The sequence below is a fragment of the Salvelinus fontinalis genome, chromosome 35 (assembly GCF_029448725.1).
Source record: "Salvelinus fontinalis isolate EN_2023a chromosome 35, ASM2944872v1, whole genome shotgun sequence".
NCBI lineage: Eukaryota > Metazoa > Chordata > Actinopteri > Salmoniformes > Salmonidae > Salvelinus > Salvelinus fontinalis.
This window is the reverse complement of record NC_074699.1, coordinates 19,591,077-19,614,540: the sequence shown is the minus strand read 5'-3', so window position 1 is coordinate 19,614,540 and position 23,464 is coordinate 19,591,077. Positions and strand designations below refer to the sequence as shown.

The window sequence follows — 23,464 nt, the reverse complement described above, 5'->3', positions numbered from 1 at the left end:
ATAGCTTAAGGGGTCATCGGAGGAAGGTGGTCATAAGGGGGAGAGCAAGCAAAGCTGGTCTGTGTCTTTAAGGTGTCTTTCTGTGTGGCTTCTCCATAGCAGGACTCGGATGATGTTTGAGCTCAGCCACTGCAGTTCATGGACTCCAGATTAGGTGTAGCTAGCTACTCCTTCACTACTACCAAAATGAAGCTACAGGAGTCACGTGGTGCCAGAAAGCACACCACATTTCAATAATAATTCAAAAGTAGCATTGTAACTTAGTCCTCCCTGCGATCCTCATTACCCCACACCTCTGCTGTGACGTCTTGCTTTCGAGGCTTCTCCATCCTTGACCTCCGGACACTGGCTGGCATTCGAATCAAAACAATAGCCAGCTATCATTAGCTAGCCAAACAAATTACTTATCAGCTTCAGTCTTGAAACTCTGTGGTGGAATCTGATCATATTAGTTAGCTATATTCTTTCTTAAAGCAAAAAGTTTGCTCTGACTCAGTACATGTATTAGCTAGTTAGCCAGCTAATTAGAGATTAGCGGCTAACAAGATTTAGGCTAAATGCTAAACGACAAACTAGCTGTTTGCAGATGTAAGAAACAAACTAATAGTGTAATTACAGAACACTAGTGGAATTATGTTAAGAAGCAAAGTGAAAACAGCATGGTTGTCGTCAACATTGTTGCATGTGCTGCATTGACCATGCAGACTGATGGCAAGTGTCTCGTGGTCCCGGAACAACACACAGGGCGGGGCTAAGTCTGTGTGGAAAGCGGCATCGAGACAGTGGAGAGAGATGACTCAAGTAGCGAAGTAAACGGAAAGGCTCCAAGATGGCAGCTTGAACACACGCTTCCTACCGACCTCTCCATAACAAATTTTGAAAGATAGTGAAGTGTATTATTTTGAACTACCAAACTAATACTTTGCTTACTAAAAAGACCAGGTTATTGATGATTTAAGATGATATTTTCCAAAATGTCACAGCGCGCTGACAGAAAGAGAAATCGTATGGCTAACTCCTCAGCTAGCAATGCTTAGGCATCATCCAATGTCGTTACACAGGAGGCAAATGCTTTGACTGACAACTGCCACAACTATACTGGTCTGACAGATTCTATGACACTTAACGTGTCAGACGAGGATTTTCCTTCTTTGCCTATAACCCCAAGCAAACCTCCAGCTTCCAAGAAAGGTTTGAACTGGGCCCAGATGCCACTCCCAATAATGATGTTATCGCCACTCTTTCCAGGCTCATCAATGCAAGGTCCGATGCCATAGAGAAAATGGTTGGCGACAACGCAATGAAAATCGATGGCTTAAAATAAACAGTTGACTTTGCATGCATGGAAATCAAGGATGATAAGAAGGTAACCCACATCGAAAAGCGTGTCGGAAAGGAGGGAAAGATGGACTTGTGCAAAAGAAGAATCGCGGATCTCGAAAGCTACTCCAGACGGTGGAATCCGAGACTGTATGGAGTTCCCAAAGCAGATGGGGAGAACGTGCGGCAAGAGACCATCAAAGTCTGCCAAGCTATCCTACCTGAGGAGAAGGCTAAGCTAGCAGATGTTGTCGACACTGTACATCGCCTCGGCACAAGAAGGCAGGGTGACTCCAAGCCGAGAGGTGTCATTCTCCAGGTAACATCACGGATCTACAGGGATGCCATTTGGAAAGCAGCCAAGAAATCTACTTTCCTACGCGACAACAATCTGTGATTTGCTGAAGACGTCTCGAAAGCAGACAGAGAACGGAGAGAGAAACTGTGGCCAGCTGTGGAAAAAGCACGAAAAGAAGGGAAAGCGGCTTACTTCATCGGAGGGTGCGCTTTCATCAACGGATCCCAAATCAACCTTCCTCCTTGAGGACTGGCATAGACTGTGCCTGGTGGTCAACATAGGCTACCTAGATAGCTACCTCTGATGTGAGCAGATCCCACTCCCGGCTCTAAGGTGATTTAACCTTCGTTATAACTGCACAGGACTACTGGAGTAATGGATATTTACTATTTTATTTGTTCTCTCACTTCTGATATTTTTACCTGCAGTATAGGCAGTGAGCAAGCTCTTTGTCACACATATCACATATTTTTGTCTGGTGTCTAAATGTTTTGATAAACAAGGTATTTCTGTTAACATCCTTGCCACTCCCCTTACTGATCATAGAGCTATTTATATTGACATTACACTTTTTATCTCTGATAATGGCCTTGGCAGAGCATCCTACTGGAAGATTAATATCTCTATATTAAAACATGAGTTGGTCAAGATGGAGATAAACAATTTAATTACACACTTTTGGAACAAAGCTATAAATGACAATTCATACAGTAATAACTGGGAGCTCTTTAAATATGAGGTTGGAAAATATTTAAGAAAATATGGGAGTATTCTTGCCAAGACAAAGAGAGCTGAAGAAGAAAGTGTAATTACAAAGATCCTGTCTTGTTCAAAAGCCTGTTTAAAGTCTCTCAGAGGACAAATCTGTTCTGTTTGAGCTACAAAACAAGTTGGATGATATGTATAAACTGAAAGCAGAGGGAGCCTGTCAGATCTAGGAAGAAGTGGCTAGGAGGGTGAACAAAAAATACAATTCAACAATTAAATATTAATGGTCTCATCACAGATAATCCCAAATTATTTTCTAATTTTAGTTGCAATTTCTACAGGAATTTATATAGTTCTAAGTATTGTGAGGTTTCCTCAACTCTTTTTTTTTTTTTACTCTGGGGGATGTGAAATCAATTGGGGAGGCTGAAAGGGAACAGTGTGATGAACCTATTATAGTTGAAGAGATAATTTATTCTATTGAACACCTTCAAAATAATACGTCTCCTGGGACTGATGGTATATCTGCTGAGTTTTACAAAACATTTTCTCAACAGTTGGCCCCTTTTCTGTTGGAGGTCTTTTCTGAAAGCATTGTAAATAATGCTCTCCCTCACAGTTTGACTCAAGGTCTGATAACATTAATCCCTAAACCCAAGAAAGACTTGCTTCTACTCGATAATTGGCGTCCAATCTGTCTGCTCAATAATGACTACAAAATATTAGCCTGTATATTTGCAAAAAGAATGAACGCAGTAATTGGACTCAATTATAGAAGAGACACAATCTGGCTTCATGAGGAATAGACATACATCTAATAATATCCGACTGGTGTTAGACCTTATTGACTATTCTTCGAAGATAGGCTTTATAAAAGTCTAAGAAGAAAAGAAAACTTCGATATAGTGAGTTTCTATTTCTCTCCCTTGAGAAATTTGGTTTTGGGGAATTATTTTGTAGTACTATTAAAAAAAACGTTATATGAATGGGAACAGTTCAATTAAATTAAAGCATGGCACTTCTCCTAGATTTGATTTGAAAAGATGGATTAGGCAAGGTTGCCCAATTTCGCCTTACCACTTCCTGCTTGCAACCAAACTTCTTACAAGTTCTGTTAAATCCAGTGATATAAAAAGGGATCTCTATTGCTGACAGAGATATTATCGTAAATCAACTTGCAGATGACACAACCCTTTTTTGAAAGATGCTGACCAGATTCCTAGAGTAGTCGATGTGATAAATATATTTTCCAAGCATCTGGTCTTTGCCTAAACCTTAATAAGTGTGACTTGTTTGCTGTTAAAGACTATGTGATACCCTCTATATGCAATATTCCAGTCAAGGAAAAAGTAATATGCCTTGGGATTACCATATCTAAGGATCAACAGGAAAGATGCTCATTACATTTTATACCTATTATTGAAAAAAACTAAAAGTTGAACCATTGGCTGCAGAGGGATTTATCCTTGAAAGGTTGAGTATTACTATCTAAAGCTGAAGGTATCTCCAGACTTACTTGTGAAGCCCAGTCCCTATATCTTGACAACAGAATAGGTAAAGCAGTTGACCAGGTGCTTTTGAACTTGATCTGGAAAAATCGTACACTTTATTTTAGGAAATCAGTCGTTATGAACTCATATGAATATGGTGGTCTCAAGTTTTTAGATTTTCCTACTTTGAATAATACTTAAGATAAATTAGGCTAAACATTTAAAGAATCCTACTTAAATTTGGAATTTCATCCCTCATATCTTCTCCCGTTTTGGTGGCCTCAATTTTCTGTTACTTTGTAACTATAATATTGATAAGATTCCTGCAAAATGATCTGCTTTTCATGGACAAGTATTCTTAGTGTGGTTGTTAATATATAAAAAATGTTCCCAACATAGGTATTTCATTTGGAACAATAAGGACATTTTGTATAGAAACAAGTCTTTATTTGTTAAGAACTGGTTCAATAATCATATCCTACTGGTGAGTCAACTTTTTAATGCAGAAGGATTGTTACTCAATTATGAGGAATTTTTAATCTCGTTACAATATCCCTGTAACACCTAGAGAGTTCGCCATAGTCTTTGATGCTATTCCATCTGGAACTCTCATGTTATTTAGAGGTGTAGCCAGACCTCACCCTCTTGACCTACCCTTGCTTAATCCAGTTGACCCTCCAATAGGGAAAATATGTTTCTCCTTACTCCCTCAGAACAACAGATCTATACGTGCTTTATTTCAAAGGGATATTGTATCCATTCCTTATGTCACAAGTTACTGGAATACATCGGTCACTAATATCTGTTGGGAAAAAGTCTGGTTTTACCACACAAATACTTGCTTGTTAACAAGGTCAAAGAGGTCTCTTTCAGAATGTTCCATAAGTATTACCCTGTGAATCATTACCTGAAGAAATTCAAAAAAGACATTAACATTGATTACATTGATTGTACTTTTAGTTTTGTGCATCCAGAAACCGTTTCACATTTATTTTGGCATTGCCTACATGTAAAACAATTTTGGAAAGATATTCACAGTTTTATAATTGTTAATATTCTTGATGACTTTTGTTTTTTTTAAATGGGAGAATGTGCTGCTCGGTTTCCTTAACCATAATAAAAGATAAACAATTTTACCTCAAATCTAATTGTGCTAATGGCAAAATGTCATATTCATAAATGTAAATTCACTAATAAAAAAACTACTCCTGTGTTTTCTATAAGGAATTTGAGCAATACATTAAGACCATTCTACATTCTTCTAATAAGAAAGCTGTTAAAACAATCAATGTGTGTGCATCTTTTAAGGTCTTTGTATAATCTGTAATTTGTTGTACCCCCTAGCATATGTTATCATTGTCTGTTTGTATACTTCTTGTATGTGTACTGATTTTCCATCAATAAAAAAAATATTTCTATTTCTACCGGGTATTTCAAAATACCATACATTGTAGAATAATAGTGAAGACAATAAAACTATGAGAGAAAAAAACACATATGGAATCATGTAGTAACCAAAAGTGTTAAATCAAAACACATTTCCTATTTGAGACTCCTTCAAGACGGTTGGAATACATATGCTGAACAGTTGTTGGCTGCTTTTCCTTCACTCTGCAGTCTAACTCATCCCAAACCATCTCAATTGGGTTGAGGTCAGGTGATTGTGGAGGCCAGGTCATCTGATGCAGCACTCCATCACTCTCCTTCTTGATCAAATAGCCCTTACATAGCCTGGAGGTGTGTTGGGTCATTGTCCTGTTGGGGAAAAAATGATAGTGGGACTAAGCGCAAACCAGATGGGATGGCATATCACTGCAGAATGCTGTGGTAGCCATGCTGGTAAAGTGTGCCTTGAATTCTAAATAAATTGCAGACAGTGTCACCAGCAAAGCACCCCCACACAAATCACACCTCCATGCTTTACAGTGGGAACCACACATAGGGAGATCATCCGTTCACCTATTCTGCGTCTCACAAAGACATGGCGGTTGGAAACAAAAATCTCAAATTTGAATTCATCAGACCAAAGGACAGATTTGCACTGGTCTAATGTCCATTGCTCATGTCCCTTGGCCAAAGCAAGTCTCTTCTTCTTATTGGTGTCCTTTAGTAGTGGTTCCTATGCAGCAATTCGACCATGAAGCCTGATTCACGCAGTCTCCTCTGAACAGTTGATGTTGACATGTCTGTTACTTGAACTCTGTGAAGCATTTATTTGGGCTGCAATCTGAGGTGCAGTTAACGCTAATGAACTTATCCTCTGCAGAAGAGGTAACTCGGTCTTCCTTTCCTGTGGCGGTCCTCATGAGAGCCAGTTTCATCATAACGCTTGATGGTTTTTGTGACTTCACTTGAAGAAACTTTCAAAGTTCTTGAAATTTTCTAGATTGACTGACCTCAATGTCTTAAAGTAATAATGGACTGTTGTTTCTCTTTGCTTATTTGAGCCGTTTATTGACATAATATGGACTTTGTTTTTTTTTACAAAATAGGGCTCTCTTATGTATACCACCCCTACCTTGTCACAATACAACTGATTGGCTCGAACGCATTAAGGAAAGAAATTCCCCCATTGAACTTTTAACAAGGCACACCTGTTAATTGAAATTCATTCCAGGTGACTACCTCATGAAGCTGTTTGAGAGAATGCCAAGAGTGTGCAAAGCTGCCATCAATGCAAAGGGTGGCTAATTTGAAGAATCTCAAATACATTTTGATTTGTTTAACACTTTTTTGGTTACTGCATGATTCCATATGTGTTATTTCATAGTTTTGATGTCTTCACTATTATTCTACAATGTAGAAAATAGTAAAAAACAAAGAAAAAAAACTTGGAACGATATGTGTCCTAACTTGACTGGTACTGTACGTACAAACACAAAAGTATGTGGACACCCCTTAAAATGAGTGAAATTCGATGTTTCAGCCACACCAGTTGCTGACAGGTGTATAAAATCAAGCACAATCAAATGTATTTATAAAGCAGATGTCAAAGTGCTGTCCAGAAACCCAGCCGAAAACCAAACAGCAAGCAATGCAGAAGCACGGTGGCTAGGAAAAACTCCCTAGAAAAAGGTCATAACCTATGAAGAAACCTAGAGAGGAACCAGGCTCTGAGGGGTGGCCAGTCCTCTTCTGGCTGTGCCGGGTGGAGATTATAACAGAACATGGCCAAGATGTTCAAACGTTCATAGATGACCAGCAGGGTCAGATAATCACAGTGGTTGTAGAGGGTGCAACAGGTCAGCACCTCAGAAGTAAATGTCAGTTGGCTTTTCATAGCAGATCATTCAGAGTTAGAGACAGAAGGTGCGGTAGAGAGAGAGTCCAAAATAGCAGGTCCGGGACAAGGTAGCACGTCCAGTGAACAGGTCAGGGTTCCATAGTCACAGGCAGATCTCCATAGACGAACATTGGCCGTAGAATGGCCTTACTGAAGAGCTCAGTGACTTTCATAGGATGCCACCTTTCCAACAAGTCAGTTCGTGAATTTCTGCCCTGCTTGAGCTGCCCCGGTTAACTGTAAGTGCTGTTATTGTGAAGTGGAAATGTCTAGGAGCAACAATGCTCACAAGCTCACAGAACGGGACCGCCAATCATCTTGAAAGTGGAAGATGCACATCCCAAGTACATAAAGATGATGGGACAAAGTTTGACATCACCCAAACCTAAACTGTACCTCCAGAGGTTGTACTAGTGCTTTGTTTACCTGCCAAGTGTTGAAGCGGGTAAAAATCATATGTCCTCGGTTGCAACACTCACTCCAAACTGCCTCTGGAAGCAACGTCAGCACAAGAACTTTTAAAGATAGTGGAGAAACCATTCCGAGTCATCCTACAGTAGACGCTGATAAAAACATTCCACCCCACATAGACCTCTCGCATGCTTGCATCCCTAAAGGTGCACAGCTAATATGAAAACACAGCAACATGATAGAACCATCAGGCATCGGCATATGGAAGCAGTTTGTTCAGGCTCGCTATGAATGTGAGGGTGTTTTTTTTTGCAGGTTTGAGTCACATTACGTAAACCATTTCCTGTGTCCACAACCTTAATACAAGGGTGCAAGGTCTGTCATAAAGCCAAGATGGGCCAGTAATGCCTCAGAAAACACATCCCTGTAGCTCTAATCAGAGGTGATCATTTCTGTCACATACACTGACAGTATGAGGCATTATACCTCATACCGGGCAAATTCCTCCGTTTCACTTTGCAAATTACGTTTTTTGGCGCACAGTAAGCCAGAGAGCATTTACTACAGCTCCGACGCCAATAACCAGAAACAGTATCCCTCGGTAAGGAGAAAGACACACTGCTTATTAAAGTCTGCATCCAAGCACACTTTCTTTTTTTACATTTTATTCCAGCTCAATGCAGCAATATAAATCCAAGGTTCAGGGATCAAATGAGACATTAGTCCCCAGGGAAACAAAGCACTAGTACAACCTCTGGAGGTACAGTTTAGGTTTGGGTGATGTCAAACTTTGTCCCATCATCTTTATGTACTTGGGATGTGCATCTTCCACTTTCAAGATGATTCGATACGTATCTAGATACATGGGCTCCCATACAGGAACGATTATAGTTTGAAACGAGTCGATGCTATTCGGTTTGACACATTCATTTTCCATTGTAAAATAAAAGAGCCTGGCCTCCCTGAGCTGGATCTGTCTGAGCTAACTTCTCTGTGTGTGTGTGTGTGTGTGCAAAGGATGTACAGTGCATTCGGAAAGTATTCAGACACCTTGACTTTTTCCAAATTTTGTTAGTTACATTACAGCATTATTCTAAAATGTATTAAACAAAATAAAAATTCCTCATCTACAAACAATACCGCATAATGACAAAGTGAAAACAGGTTTTTATAAATGTTTGCGCATTTATAAAAATCAGAAATACCTTGACATACAGTACCAGTCAAAAGTTTGGACACAGCTACTCACTTTATCTTTACTATTTTCTACATTGTAGAATAATAGAAGACATCAACACTATGAAATAAAATTTAAAAGTTAAACAAATAAACATATTTTATATTTGAGATTCTTCAAAGTAGCCACCCTTTGCATTGATGGCAGCTTTGCACACTCTTGGCATTCTCTAAAACAGCTTCATGAGGTAGTCACCTGGAATGAATTTCATTTAACAGGTGTGCCTTGTTAAAGGTTCATTTCTGAGGCCACCCGGCATCGCAGTGCCACCAGAGACTCTGGGTTCGAGCCCAGGCTCTGTCGCGACCAGGAGGCCCATGGGGCGACGCACAAATTGGCCCAGCGTCGTCCGGGTTAGGCCGGCAGGCGCACTAGCGACTCCTGTGGCGGGCCGGGCGCAGTGCACACTGACCAGGTTGCCAGGTGTACGGTGTTTCCTCCGATACATTGGTGCGGCTGGCTTCCGGGTTAAGTGGGCATTGTGTCAAGAAGCAGTGCGGCTTGGTTGGGTTGTGTTTTGGAGGACGCATGGCTCTCGACCTTCGCCTCTTCCGAGTCCGTACGGGAGTTGCAGCGATGAGACAAGACTGTAACTACTACCAATTGGATACCATGAAATTGGGGAGAAAAAAGGGGTTAAAAAAAAAGACTGTTGGAAAAGCATTCCAGGTGAAGCTGGTTGAGAGAATGCCAAGCGTGTGCAAAGCTGTAATCAAGGTGGCCACTTTGAAGAAAATCAAATATATTTTGATTTGTTTCAAATTTTTGGTTACTACATGATTCCATGTGTGAGTTTTTGATCATCTTCAGATGTTTGCACTCATGAGACTCCCAGTTACACAATAAATGTTATTTTTGTTCGATAAAGATTAGTTTTATAACCAAAAACCGCCATTTGGTTTGCACATTATGTTCAGAAAATCACAGGATCGTTCCAGTCCTGAAAGGCTTCCAAAAAGTATCCGTAATGTTTGTAGAAACATGTCAAACGTTTTTTTATAATCAATCCTCAGGTTGTTTTTAAACATACATAATCGATCATATTTCAACCGGACGGTAACCTATTCAATACTACAGAGATAGAAAATGTCGAGCTACATCAGATTCCTCAGGCTGTGACCAGGCTTTAGACATAGTTTCAAGCTTTTATTTAAAAAAATGAGCGAGATTTTTCAAAACATGTCAGCGCAGGAACTAATCAAAGGATACCTGACATGTTTTGAAAAATCTCGCTCATTTTTTTAAATAAAAGCTTGAAACTATGTCTAAAGCCTGGTCACAGCCTGAGGAATCTGGTTGGTACCCCTTTAAATGGAGGGGCAGGCAACGGAACAGGGATTCTTCCAAATAAAAAAGGCACTTCCGGGTTGGATTTCCTCAGGTTTTCGCCTGCAAAATCAGTTCTGTTATACTCACAGACAATATCTTGACAGTTTTGGAAACTTTAGAGTATTTTCTATCATAATCTGTCAATTATATGCATATTCTAGCATCTGGACCTGAGAAATAGTCAGTTTACCTTGGGAACGTTATTTTTCCAAACATAAAAATTCTGCCCCCTAGCTGAAAGAAGTTAACTGCCTTGTTCAGGGGCAGAATGGCAGATTATTACCTTGTCAGCTCAGGGATTCGATCTTGCAACCTTCCGGTTACTAGTCCAACGCTCTAACCACTAGGCTACCTGCCGAATGAGTTGGGACAAATCTTAGAATGTCATTGAGTGGCCCAGCCAGAGCTCAGACTTGAACCCGATCAAACATCACCGGAGAGACCTGAAAATAGCTGTGCAACGTTCCCCATCCAACCTGACAGAGCTTGAAAGAATTTGCAGAGAAGAATTGGAGAAACTCCCCAAATACAGGTGTGCCAAGCATGCAGCGTCATTGACTTGAGGCTGTAATCACTGTCAAAAGGTGCTTCATCAAAAGTACTGAGTAAGGGTCTGAAAACGTGTGTGTATAAAAAACACACACACACACGTGGCCAAAAGTTGAGAATATATTAATTTTCACAAAGTCTGCTTCCTCAGTTTGTATGATGCATATACTCCAGAATGTTAGAGTGATCAGATGAATTGAAATGAATTGCAAAGTCCCTCTTTGCCATGCAAATTAACTGAATCCCAAAAAAACATTTCCACTGCATTTCAGCCCTGCCACAAAAAAGACCAGCTGACATAATGTCAGTGATTCTCTCGTTAACACAGGTGTGAGTGTTGACGAGGACAAGGCTGGAGATCACTCTGTCATGCTGATTGAGTTCGAATAACAGACTGGACACATCAAAAGGAGGGTGGTGCTTGTAATCATTGTTCTTCCTCTGTCAACCATGGTTACCTGCATGGAAACACGTGCCGTCATCATTGCTTTGCACAAAAAGGGCTTCACAGGTAAGGATATTGCTGCCAATAAGATTGCACCTAAATCAACCATTTATCGGAGCATCAAGAACTTCAAGGAGAGCGGTTCAATTGTTGTGAAGGCGGCTTCAGGGCGCCCAAGAAAGTCCAGCAAGCTCCAGGACCGTGTCCCAAAGTTGATTCAGCTGCGGGATCGGGGCACCACCAGTACAGAGCTTGCTCAGGAATGTCAGCAGGCAGGTGTGAGTGCATCTGCACGCACAGTGAGGCGAAGACTTTTGGAGGATGGCCTGGTGTCAAGAAGGGCAGCAAAGATGCCACTTCTCTCCAGGAAAAACATCAGGGACAGACTGATATTCTGCAAAAGGTACAGGGATTGGACTGCTGAGGACTGGGGTAAAGTCATTTTCTCTGATGAATCCCCTTTCCGATTGTTTGGGGCATCCGGAAAAAAAGCTTGTCCAGAGAAGACAAGGTGAGCGCTACCATCAGTCCTGTATCATGCCAACAGTAAAGCACCATTCATGTGTGGGGTTGCTTCTCAGCCAAGGGAATGGGCTCACTCACAATTCTGCCTAAGAACACAGCCATGAATAAAGAATGGTACCAACACATCCTCAGAGAGCAACTTCTCCCAACCACCCAGGAACAGTTTGGTGACGAACAATGCCTTTTTCCAGCATGATGGAGCACCTTGCCATAAGGCAAAAGTGGGTCCATGGCCAGGAAACTCCCCAGGCCTTAATCCCATTGAGAACTTGTGGTCAATGCACAAGAGGCAGGTGGACAAACAAAACCCCACAAATTCTGACAAACTCCAAGCATTGATTATGCAAGAATGGGCTGCCTTCAGTCAGGATTTGGCCCAGAACTTAATTGACAGCATGCCAGGGCGGATTGCAGAGGTCTTGAAAACGAAGGGTCAAAACTGCAAATATTGACTCTTTGCATCAACTTCATGTAATTGTCAATAACAGCCTTTGACACTTATGAAATGCTTGTAATTATACTTCAGTATTCCATAGTAACATCTGACAAAAAATATCTAAAGACACTGAAGCAGTAAACTTTGTGGAAATTAATATTTGTGTCATTCTCAAAACTTTTGGCCACGACTGTGTGTGTGATATATATATATATATAAAAACCTGTTATGCTTTGTCATTATTGGGTATTGTGTGTAGATTGATGGGGGGGGAGCAATTTAATCAATTTTAGAATAAGGCTGTAACATAACAAAATGTTGAAAAAGTGAACGGGTCTGAATCATTTCTGAATTAACTGTATTATGTCTATGGTGTCTGTAGACACCTGAGCTGAGCCATAAGGGATACTGGGCATCTACCACCACCCTATAATTTCAGGGGAGAAATGTTTGCTTTTTGATCTGAAAACCACCATCACCAACTAATAAATTAGTTATTTTTGCAGATTCATTATTACAGAGAATCAGAAAAATTATGCTATCCTCTGCCTATGGGCTACTTAGCTTATTCAAGCCTTTCTCAAAATACAACAATGGCGCTTTAAGACAAAAAAAAAAGCTCTTTACCTGACTTGCTTTTCAAATATGTCTAGAAATGTACACGTTTGTGCTCTTGTAAGAAGCAATTACTCACCTATTGCCGACTACATAGTATCTATAACTGTGCTAATAACTCACTAACTAGCAAAGGTTATGAACAAAATGTGCACACGCGGCTAGATGCAGCTCTTGCTTTGATCTCAAAACAAGCTCAATTACTCACGACCACAGATGTAAACAGTCCAGTTCAAAGCTAATGGCACAGATCCATATATAGCAATGGTCTATTTGCATATAGGCCTACTGCAGCTCTGATTGGTTATTCCGCACTGGTCTGTGTAGAGTTTGGGCTGAGTCGTTCACAATAGAATCTACTCCGTGCCTTCAACAACATTTCTTGCATAGTTTGTTTTGGTATGTTGCATTGATTCGATCACAATTGCCACAGTAAAGGGAAACATTGACAGTGTTAACAGGGAAAAGTCTAGAATGTTGAGTGAAGTTCAAGCTTGTGCTTCTCTCCTTGGGCCGATATTTATTCTGCACTCTGCGCTGGCAGTCCCAGTGAGCTGCGCCGCAGTAGCCTGTCCGCAGTTTAGAGGGAACATTGGTCATAGCCAATGAATATATAGCACAACTTTGGATTTCACCTCACCCCAGTCTCATAATCTCATGTTTTAGACCGTTTGGGAGTTGACAGACTCGGAGTGAGCTTCTTTGTCCTATCACGCTCTAGCGACTCCTGTGGCGGGCCGGGCACATGCACACTGACACAGTCGCCAGTTGTACAGTGTTTCCTCCAACACATCAGTGCGGCTGGCTTCCGGGTTAGGCAAGCAGTGTGTCAAGAAGCAGTGTGTCAAGAAGCAGTGTGTCAAGAAGCAGTGTGTCAAGAAGCAGTGTGTCAAGAAGCAGTGTGTCAAGAAGCAGTGTGTCAAGAAGCAGTGTGTCAAGAAGCAGTGTGTCAAGAAGCAGTGTGTCAAGAAGCAGTGTGTCAAGAAGCAGTGTGTCAAGAAGCAGTGTGTCAAGAAGCAGTGCGGCTTGGCAGGGTCGTATAGCTCTCGACATTCGCCTCTCCCAAGTCCGTAAGGGACTTGCAGCGATGAGACAAGACTAACTACCAATTGGATATCACAAAAAAGTGATGAGAAAAAGGGGTAAAAAGTTTTTTAAAAACTCAAATAATGATATCTAATGTAAGCTCCGATCAGCATGTAGCCTACCTATAACCAGATGAGAGTTGTGTCTCCAGGGGTAGCTTAGCCTACTTTTATTCTGGTAAAACATCCTAATCAACAGTGCATTTGATAACCGAGCAAATTACATTGGTTGTCACTCAACTAGTAAAGCTTAATATTGCGCAAGTCATTTACAAACATTTGAATGCTGAAGGTGAGAAAGCCAGGCATAAAATGGTGAAGCGTAGCATCCAGTCATATAGCCAATCGAAGGAAAGAGACGGAAATATAGGCTACGTTTCTTTAAAACAGATAAAACGCAAGATAGTTAAGTAGTGGCCGTTTTATTTTTTTTAATACGTTTAGACTATAGCCGAAAACCCATGCATCCGACCAGTGGGTGGGGGGGGGGGGGGGGGGGGGGGGGGGGGGGGACATATTCTGACAGGAATTCTCAGCTCTGTCTGGCCTACATTCCTCTCTTGCGTTATGAATAAAATATTGAAATAGGTAATAGCAAATAGGAATAGGCAAATTACTCAGAATATCACTTGTGTGCTGCCCTGCTGTGCTCTACCAGACTGTTCTATACTGTGGGGCGCCAGTCAAATTCAAATAGGCTTAACCGTCGTCTGTCACATCACGATGTCGTCACCCTCAACATTTTGCTGTCAATCACTGTCAATAGAAGATGCTATCTTAATATCGTCCAACCTTAGTGGAGTTCTTTCATAAAATATCACTCCCTACTTCTATTCATTGTTATCCAAGTGACCACAGTGATGCAGAACACAAATGATTTCCACCAAAAGCTCCCTTCATCAAAGGTTCCTTTCCAAGTGGGGCCTACCTCTCACCCATGCTGAAGTCAATCTTAGTGGTAAGACAACCTGAATGTAGTGGGTTGATGTTAGCTAGGAAAGTGCTTTTATTTAGGTCTCCAATGAATGTAAGCTACGGATCTGAAGAGTGTGTGCTTTTCTAGGTTGAAAATCCATTAAATGAAGCATGGATAATATGTGGATTGTCCTGGTGGTTTTATGTCTTCTCTGACCAATGAGTCTTTTCCCAATCTTCCTACGAGGGAGGCTCCCATTAGTAAAATATCACTGGAGTAGAAATAGCCTAAACTAGCTTATGCCATGGACTGGCTGGGCTGCTCTCTCAACAAATGACAACTAGTATCAACATGATTTTTTAGGAGTCACTGATTTTGGAACAGGAGCCACAATGAAGCAGGGAAGTGATCCTGACTTCTGTGTGGATCCCTGGTTGGACGAGCAAGGTGGAGAAAAAGCAGCTCCTGTCTGTCTACTCAGCCCACTGTCTATGATCCTGCTTTACAAAAGAATGGCAAAGCAATTAAGTGAAATGCATCCTCAGGGAGACATGTTCTTGTTGTTTGTTTTCTTTTTGCGAGAGTGTATCAACGCTAAAAATAATTTCCGGTTTTGTAGTAGAGTAGAGAATGCAACTCCAGTTCACACAGAGGGAACTGCTGATCCCCCCCAGTTCCAAACAGCCCTGGATGTACATAATCCCACACCTCAGTAACACATGAGAAGAGGATGGGAAAATAAACCTCACTATTGATGGGTAGAGATACTTTTCCCCCCTGTCCCTACTAGAGGCGTATTCAATCACCCACGACTGCAACAGAAACATCCTCTTATCAGGGAGATCCATCACTCTCGCAGTCCATTCATCACTATCCATCTCAGTCAGAACAGGGTTTTTTGTGAGGATGGCGGTCTGAATCCATCTAGGCTCCGGCGATGCCAGGAACATTTTGTTCCTACGGCACAAAAGTTGTTTGTCAGTTGAGTGACATTGGGGCCACTATTTACCTATTCATGTGGCTGCCTCTAGTAAGTGAGGGGATTCAGCTGGACTGGGTGGTGTCTCCCTCTCACACATGGGCCTGGAAAGATGTCACTGCACTTGGGATGTGTCTTTACTTCCTTACGGGTTGTCTACGTTCCTTCATCATTCTTCAAATGCAGGCCATACTTTGGGATCAATATAAACATCCTCTTTCTTGTTTGCTCTTCTTCAGTAGGTTCCTCTCTTTCAACCAAGCCCAATCAAAAGGAATGTTCCAACTGTAGGCCAAGTCATTTTATTACAAAAGTACAGTATAAAAATGCTTATACCTGTATAATAGTGGATTAAATATTTCAAAACTAGCCATGTAGGAGAACTGTAGAACATCTTGGGTTGGAATTATAGCAGACCAGAGCGTGGGTCTGGTTTGAGAACCTCAGTTCGGGCCCCACTTTTGAGCCCTCCCCCCCAAAAATACAGCAATACCAAGTAATTGACCTCCCCAAATCCCCAGCCCATCTTGTAGGAACGTTGGATAAAACAATTTTGGGATAAGACGGGAAGTTAGGATTTCTATTCGCATTCTGCCGGTGTCAAACAAAAGGAGAAATCCTACAGGTTGCAAATTATATGAGACTAAATAAATCACAGCAGCTCGAGACTAATGCAAATCTTACAGCAGAATGCATTCTCCAAAATCATGACACCAAAACTGCTCCCGGTGCAAGCCACGCACGTCACGAACTACAATTCCAAAGGCTGGATTTGTCACATCAGCTAGACAGGATGTGACAGTTCGACTCAATGAAACTCCAATTTGTGGTTTAAATATCTACAACACAGTCACCCCCCGTTGCATATATTTAAAAACCATCGTATGTGCATCAGACATTCTACATCTACCGGTAGTTAAGCAATAAGATGCTGCAGACTGTTTCAAATCTCAGATATCAATGGCTAGCTACCTAGTTAGTCTATGCTAACCAGCTAGCATTATAAACACTGACGGCCTGGATAAACCCAAGCATTTGAAGCTCAATTTAGCATTCGAGTTCCAAGCGTTACATTCAAAAACTCACCCGTTTTGTCCTGATCTAATCCCACGACGATCAAATAATCACCCAATCTCGCCATGTTTGCTGCTTTTTCCGAAATCTACCAACACAATTCAGCATTTTTCTTTCTTCAAAAGCACAGCCATGTTTGACAGAAGGAGTGATATTGCGCCTGCGTCTAGGAGTAGCGACATGCATGGGCGTGGGCGCTTGGTTTACAAATAGAAACTGTGTGGCTGCAAACGGGGTCACACCCTGCCACACCGCTTGTTGGCCACCACGGAAAGCCATCTGACGACCACTAGAATCCCTTTAGCATGCACATAAAAAAGTGACCTACCAATGATTGAGAAAAAAGGGGGGGGGGGACTACAAACTAAAATAAATATAAATAAATTACCCAAATATTTTTAAGCCCATTCGAGAGTAGACGAGACAAAATAGAGGAGTATCTAGGCTAGATGCAAAAAAATAGTAGTCTAATTTTCTTTGCAAGAATCTGGGTTATAATACAATAATATAAATTAGAAGTATTGCAGATTGTGGCATCCAGTGTTTCTTAAAAATATATTGAATTAATTGTATAGGATATTTAGTACGCTAGAAGCACTAAGCAGAGAGTGCTGGTGGAAAAATCAATGTCAATAGCGTGATTACTATTTTCCATAATCACAATGCTCCTTCAAACTTAAACATCCCCTCCCTTCCTCCCTCCCTCCCTCTCTCTCTCTCTCTCTCTCTCTCTCTCTCAGACACACGTGCACACCTTTTAATGTCTATGACGCACACACACACACACACACAAACACACACACCGGGGAGCGTTAGGGTCACTCACACACGACTTGGGGGCAAGGTCAGGCAAAATGTGAAAAAAGAGCGTACAACTCCACTCACTTCTGGAATGCTGTAGACAGTGAGTGACCTTTCCTGCCAATAAATAGGGGAGGGAGACGCTGCGGGGTGGAAAACCGGTGCGCGGGAATTCTTCTCTTGTGCTGTTTTTGCCAACATCTCAACGACTTGGACTGAACATATTCCACAACGTCATGGTCCCTAGCGTACTAGGGCAATTTGAGAGAGAATCTCTTCATTAACAAATAGCCTATTGTTAAGCTAATTTTGTTGATTATCCCGCTCCGCCAACTATTATGCTTATGCTATCAGCTGCTTCTCTTCTGTAAGGTGTTATCATATCTGTCATGATAGGGTCTTCACTTCAACACCAGACATGTAGCATAGTTCTATTTTGGACAATAGCATAATATTTCTGAACAGAAAGTATTTTACAATAATCCAATATGTCTGCCGCTCCGTCTGCAGATGAAATAATAAATCATGACTTTTGTCATCTACTTGTTGAATATTGAATATAGTTGTTGAATATTTTTTTGGGGGGAAATTGTTCCACATCAATGGGGTTCAAGGGAGCAGAATGAAAGAATGAATGACTATACAGGTGAAAACCCCACGAAGCTTCCAGGTCTATCAAATCACCATGACAACTTTGAGGAACATTTCCATAACATATCAATATCTAGGTATGTGTTCATCTATTCCTGTATATACCTTAGAAGACATAGCTTCCTAGCATACATTCCTTCCCACCTTACCTGTTACATTAGCATACCACAGCTGTGACTGAACAAATATCAGTCATGTTCTTGACACCTGTCTTACAAGAAGCTAACAAATGATTGCTCCATATAAGGAGCCAATGAACAATGATACTATCATGGTTGCGCAATCATCTTCTCTCCATATTAGGAGATTTAAATGACTTGAGTACTTGAGGATTACTTGTGTGGCGGAGGTAATTATCATTGCAAAATGGTTACAAAATGTTTGCTGGTTTACAACACGTGTTTCACATTTATGTATTTACAGTAACACAAGGGACACCAGGTAAGCAAGGAAGCCATAAGAATTATGAATAGAATGCTGCGTAATAGGATTTCAATTCAAGGCTGAAGGGAGATTTAGGTGACTTTCTGACTGAATTACTGCACGTGATATAGATACAGCTATGTTCTATTCAGCACATACAAGGTTCTTTATCAGTTGTTTGAGATACATTCTGACCACTGAGAAAGCATTTCACATGTTGTTCCCAAAATACGTATGTATTTGCTATTAAAGACATTACACATTGAAAGCCACAAATTTTGATTATTTGACCACATCATGGCTTTTTCAGAGTGTTTTTCAGAGTGTTCTTGAGATTTAAGACCAAGTTTTGGGGACTACACAAGCGAATTTCAATGCACTGTTCCCTGTTCCCAGTCCCAGACATACCCTCACCAGACACCAGCTTTGGGTCAGCTGTGTGGTCGATTGGAATGAAAAACTAAAATTGTTGCACCCTGTGCTAATCCCGATGGTATCTTGTGCAGATATCTGTCCCCAGGGGCCTGTAATCAACATCTGCCTTATGACCCTCGCTGACATTGTTTTGACCCCGCTGCATATCTTGCTTTATTTCACTGCCCATACTTTGAAATATGTCTCACCATTCATTCTGGAATAGTTTAATTTAGCTAAGCACATTTGAAAAGTAAATGTACTTTTATTATGGTCCAAGAGCTAAAGGGGTTCAGTGCAAAATCATTGTACTTTGGTTTGAGATGAAGTCATATAATCAGTGATTGTGAGGAACAGATATCAGTAACACAGGGTTCTGAGTCACGGAGGCAGACAGACTTGCTGGCTCTTGTGACTCAACCTATTATCCCATTCATTTCTGGATCTCAGTCGTGATGTGCTGAGCATGAAGAAGTCATCCTAATTGTTTTTAAAATACCATGTTAGTTGGAGATTATGTAAAGCCAACAGATATCATCTTAGGAAAAAGAACCCTCTTGATTTATTTGAGATAATTACTAAATTCCTCTAAACATTTGTCCAAAAAATATGAAAATAAATCACACATTTTGCAGTCAAATATTTGCCCTAATGTTTAAACAAACGCAGACATGGAGAATGTAGTGGTTATAATTTGACACACTTACTATTAATGAATAACTACTTAGTGTTCTTGTGTTATCTCATGTCAAACCCACCAACCAACTTTTCCTCAAGCTGACTAAACTTGTAATTAGATATTGCCTTGAGAGGGCATTGTGTCAACATTGATGAAATTATATATGACAAAAATGTGCCGGAATGCAGGTGGACAAAAGTTAATAACCCCTTGACCTCAAAGTTCAGTTATGTCCAAAATGTTTAATTATGTCAGAGGACAAAATCATTTTGTTTAGAATGTTCTCTGCCTCCTCCCCAAATAACAAAGGAATGAGCACTCACCATTTTCTCTGTTCGGAGTGTGAATCATTATTTCTTAATGTGTTTGTGAAGACATAACAAAAACATATATATATATATATATATATACACATATATATATATATATATAATCTTTATAAATACATTTGATAAAAAGAAGGAAGGTAAAAATGTGAATTTCACATCACAAATAAAGATTCTGTCAATGAAAAACAGAGGTAACAACAACAACATTCCTTAACAAGTATTACAGTAAATCACTCTCATATGACCCAAATATTTATTGAATTACTTCTGGTTTATTTAAACTTTATTATTCTCCTGGGTTTGCTATGTTGTTGCATTATCCCACTGATAAAGCAGGCTTCCAGCAGTGCTGGGCTGTGTGAGGTGGAGTGGGGGGACTGGGATGAAAGTCTGTGTGTGTCAGTCAGTGAGCCCCTCCCACCTCCACTATAAAGGCTCATCGTCTGGTGTGTAGAGACTATTAGCACAGTGTCACAGCTGCCTTTCAGCACCAACAGCAACTTCAAGAAGCCTTTGGAATACTCTCTCCACATTGACTCTACCATAACTACTTTATCACTCAAGTGAATTTTTGAAGGATTTCAGGTATGTACTTTCAATTGAAGCAAATATTGACTGTTGCTCTGTTTGCTACAGATGGCTTTATCAGGAGCTCAAGTGCTTTAGACAAGGACAGGTTATCAATCTTATTATATAAGGAGTGCCGGTCTTCTTGTGCATGACTGTGGGGGGTTGTGGACTTCGGGCAGAAATACCAAATAAGGCATATCTCTCTCTATCTAACCTTAAGTTTACTGGTTCTTTTTGGGCTATGGATTTAATTGACTGAATGGGATTGACTTTGCTCAGGGGACCTTAAAGCTTACTCTAGTTGAGGAAACTCAGTCTTCTATAGACTGTGTCCTGCTTTTCACTGGCCAGGGCCTGCAACTTTGCTGTAAGTTTACTTAAGAGAACAAAATGTGACCTTAGTGTGACATTTTAAATAAATGAATGATAAGTGCAAATAACTTGGCTTTTGGACTCTTGTGTAAGCAACAGCAAGAGGTTGGGAGGGGGGGGGGCTCCCATGGAATGATAGGCGGTAACGAAGTAAGTTATCGTTAATAAGTAAATAACTAACAATTTTTTTCCCACTTTCCCCACAGGTGCCAGTCAAAATGAAACTAATCCTGCAGTCTTTCATCTACGGCTGTCTGCTGGCCACCATTGCCCAGAGCGTGGCTGGATTCCAACTTGAAATTAGCCCAGAGCTCAAAAAGAGGTGAGCTAATTGATGAGCTATTTGTCAAGTCTTCTACAATGCATAGTGACCATGATATCAGCACATACTGTTGTGGACTTTGTGGACTTCTTTGAACAGTTTTTAATGAGTTGGATTTCTTCTTTCCCAGGTTGAGCATATGGATGCAGAGCAGATCGAGACGAGATTTAAACAGTTTTTCTGCAGAGAGGATAGCGGAGTCTGTACAGTTTGTCAGCCCAGAAGACGTCAGGGACACCCTGATTCCTCATTCCAGGTAAAAGCCTATACCATACAAACCTTTACATAACTCAATGTGCATGGTGCTATTTCGTTATCCTTGAGAAATCAAGATTTCAAATGGAATTAAGAGATGAATCACCATTGTCAAACAAGGCTCATTAAAGTAAGCAAGCTGTGGAGGGGATCTCTGAGCCAAGTTGTGTCTGCTCAGGAATGCAAGGCATTAATTAATGGTCCTCTCCCTCCTCTCTCTTCCAGCACTGACATCAGTGTCCGAACCAAGAGGTCCAAAAATTCAGTGAACCAGGCCTGGAGACCGGGCTGCTCTCTGGGCACGTGTACGGTGCACGACCTGGCCCACCGCATCCACCAGCTCAACAACAAGCTAAAGATTGGTAGTGCACCCATCGACAAGATCAGCCCACAAGGCTACGGCCGGAGGCGTCGTTCCCTCCCTGAGCGCAGGGCCACACTGAGGCTGGAGGGGGGCAGGCTGAGGCCCGTTTGGGACAACGCAGACTCACATGTTCACAAGCTGGAGGAGCTGCTCAGACGGACATGAGCTGGACTTGTACGGGGGAGGAACAGGGGAGGAGAGCAGCAGCCGAGGCTTAGTGTCTCTGCCCTGTTCTAAAATTCTCCAAATGCCTCAAACCTTTTCCAAACGTTCTCCAGTGCATTTTTTCCAGACGCGAGTACTGAGCGATAGCTGCAGCCGGCTCTGGAAGCTGGACTCAGCAGAGGCATTGGCGATGCAGAGCGCCAAAACAACAGCTGGTCTACAGGCACTGGATGGCACCGTGACGAGAGAGAGGGAGAGATGCTGAGGATGGTGCTATCTCTGCCCAGCTGTGGGAGAGGAGCAAGGTCAATACAGCGGTACAGACTCAGAGAAGAGTCCACTGCGTAAATACTGGGACTCTATAAACCTCTTATGCAGATCCTGAACTTTGAGTTTTACCCTGTGGATTACAGGAGCCAAATTCACCAAACCCTCTATAGTCATCTGCACTTTTCAGTCCCAGCCTTCTCAGTCAGACATCCATGTGGACCTAAAAGACATCTAAAGACATCTGGTCGATGCCAAACAGGGAGATTAAACATAAGGAGATGGACTTATAATACAAAGCTATGAAGCTGAAGTTTTTGGTCACTGTACGAGGGAAATGCCTTAGAGATTGTATGAAATATCTGTGCCAGTCCACAATGGATTGAACTATACTTGAATATGTTTTGTATAAACACATGTGCAATCTATGTATGTATATTTTTATTTGGTAATTTGTATATGAGATATTTCAGATATCATTATTTAAATATTATATAGGTTAGATTCAACTACTTATGGAGATAGAACTATTTTTGTACAGGAAGAAAATATAAGGGCATTGTAACTATTTGTTGTTTCCACTATTGTTTGCATCATGGATGTTATATGTTTCAAAATGTGGTAATAGGATAAATGTTTTTATAGCTATGGTATAATATATTTGTAAATGTTGTCTATTTTATTTGTGTCAAAGCAATTAACATTGTCATACAATAAACATTTTGCATATAAAAGTTGACTCTGTCCAGACTTTTTATTTTCCACAGGAAATTACTGTTGTAAATTGAAAGTGGCATTCTATTGTCTGCCCAGCTCCAGTGAAACACGCAGCACCTGGTCTGGGTTAAGTGATTTCAGGGTCTCATTAAATCAACCCCCCTTCCACTCTCCCTGTGACCCCCTAGAGGGCAGACGGGAGTGCCAGGCGCATTCCTGCATAGTACAGTGTATATTTTCTGGCTCGCTCCACACCGCAGCGTGGCCCTTGAGCCATTATGGGAGGCTGAGAGACCCGGCTCCATCTGCACACAATGGTAGATGGTCTGGACATCAGGATGCAGCGCTGTGAGGGGGGGTGTGTAACATTCCTGAGAGGCACGCAGAGAGCATCGTAAAAACAGCCCTGGCGAAGCGCGCTCATGAGCTGTGCAG

General features: G+C 41.2%; 2 protein-coding genes across 9 annotated transcripts in view; one reads left to right on the top strand and one right to left on the bottom strand.

The window, feature by feature from the left end:
* Window positions 1-16,893, bottom strand: part of LOC129834473 (myotubularin-related protein 13-like) — a 157,261-nt gene extending 140,368 nt beyond the window's left edge. For 7 of the 8 annotated variants that reach the window (XM_055899481.1, XM_055899484.1, XM_055899485.1 and 4 more), the window contains exon 1: window positions 16,713-16,893. In XM_055899481.1, the coding sequence (XP_055755456.1) occupies window positions 16,713-16,767 (55 nt within the window). In that variant the 5' untranslated portion in view covers window positions 16,768-16,893. The remainder of the gene's footprint in view (window positions 1-16,712) is intronic. The other variant, XM_055899488.1, reaches the window with a different exon arrangement.
* Window positions 16,894-20,475: 3,582 nt separating this feature from the next.
* Window positions 20,476-23,025, top strand: LOC129834982 (pro-adrenomedullin-like). Its single transcript, XM_055900341.1, has 4 exons — window positions 20,476-20,582; window positions 21,146-21,261; window positions 21,392-21,517; window positions 21,742-23,025. Exons 2-4 carry the CDS (start codon window positions 21,158-21,160, stop codon window positions 22,043-22,045), a joined length of 534 nt encoding a protein of 177 aa, XP_055756316.1. The 5' UTR covers window positions 20,476-20,582; window positions 21,146-21,157; the 3' UTR covers window positions 22,046-23,025.
* Window positions 23,026-23,464: the final 439 nt, after the last annotated feature.

What these genes read in the sequence shown, in the direction of transcription:
- LOC129834982 (XM_055900341.1), top strand. Translation starts at nt 21,158, where the DNA reads ATGAAACTAATCCTGCAGTCTTTCATCTACGGCTGTCTGCTGGCCACC. An exon ending in AGCCCAGAGCTCAAAAAGAG is followed by an intron (nt 21,262 to 21,391) that starts GTGAGCTAATTG and finishes CTTCTTTCCCAG; the next exon opens with GTTGAGCATATGGATGCAGA. An exon ending in ACCCTGATTCCTCATTCCAG is followed by an intron (nt 21,518 to 21,741) that starts GTAAAAGCCTAT and finishes TCTCTCTTCCAG; the next exon opens with CACTGACATCAGTGTCCGAA.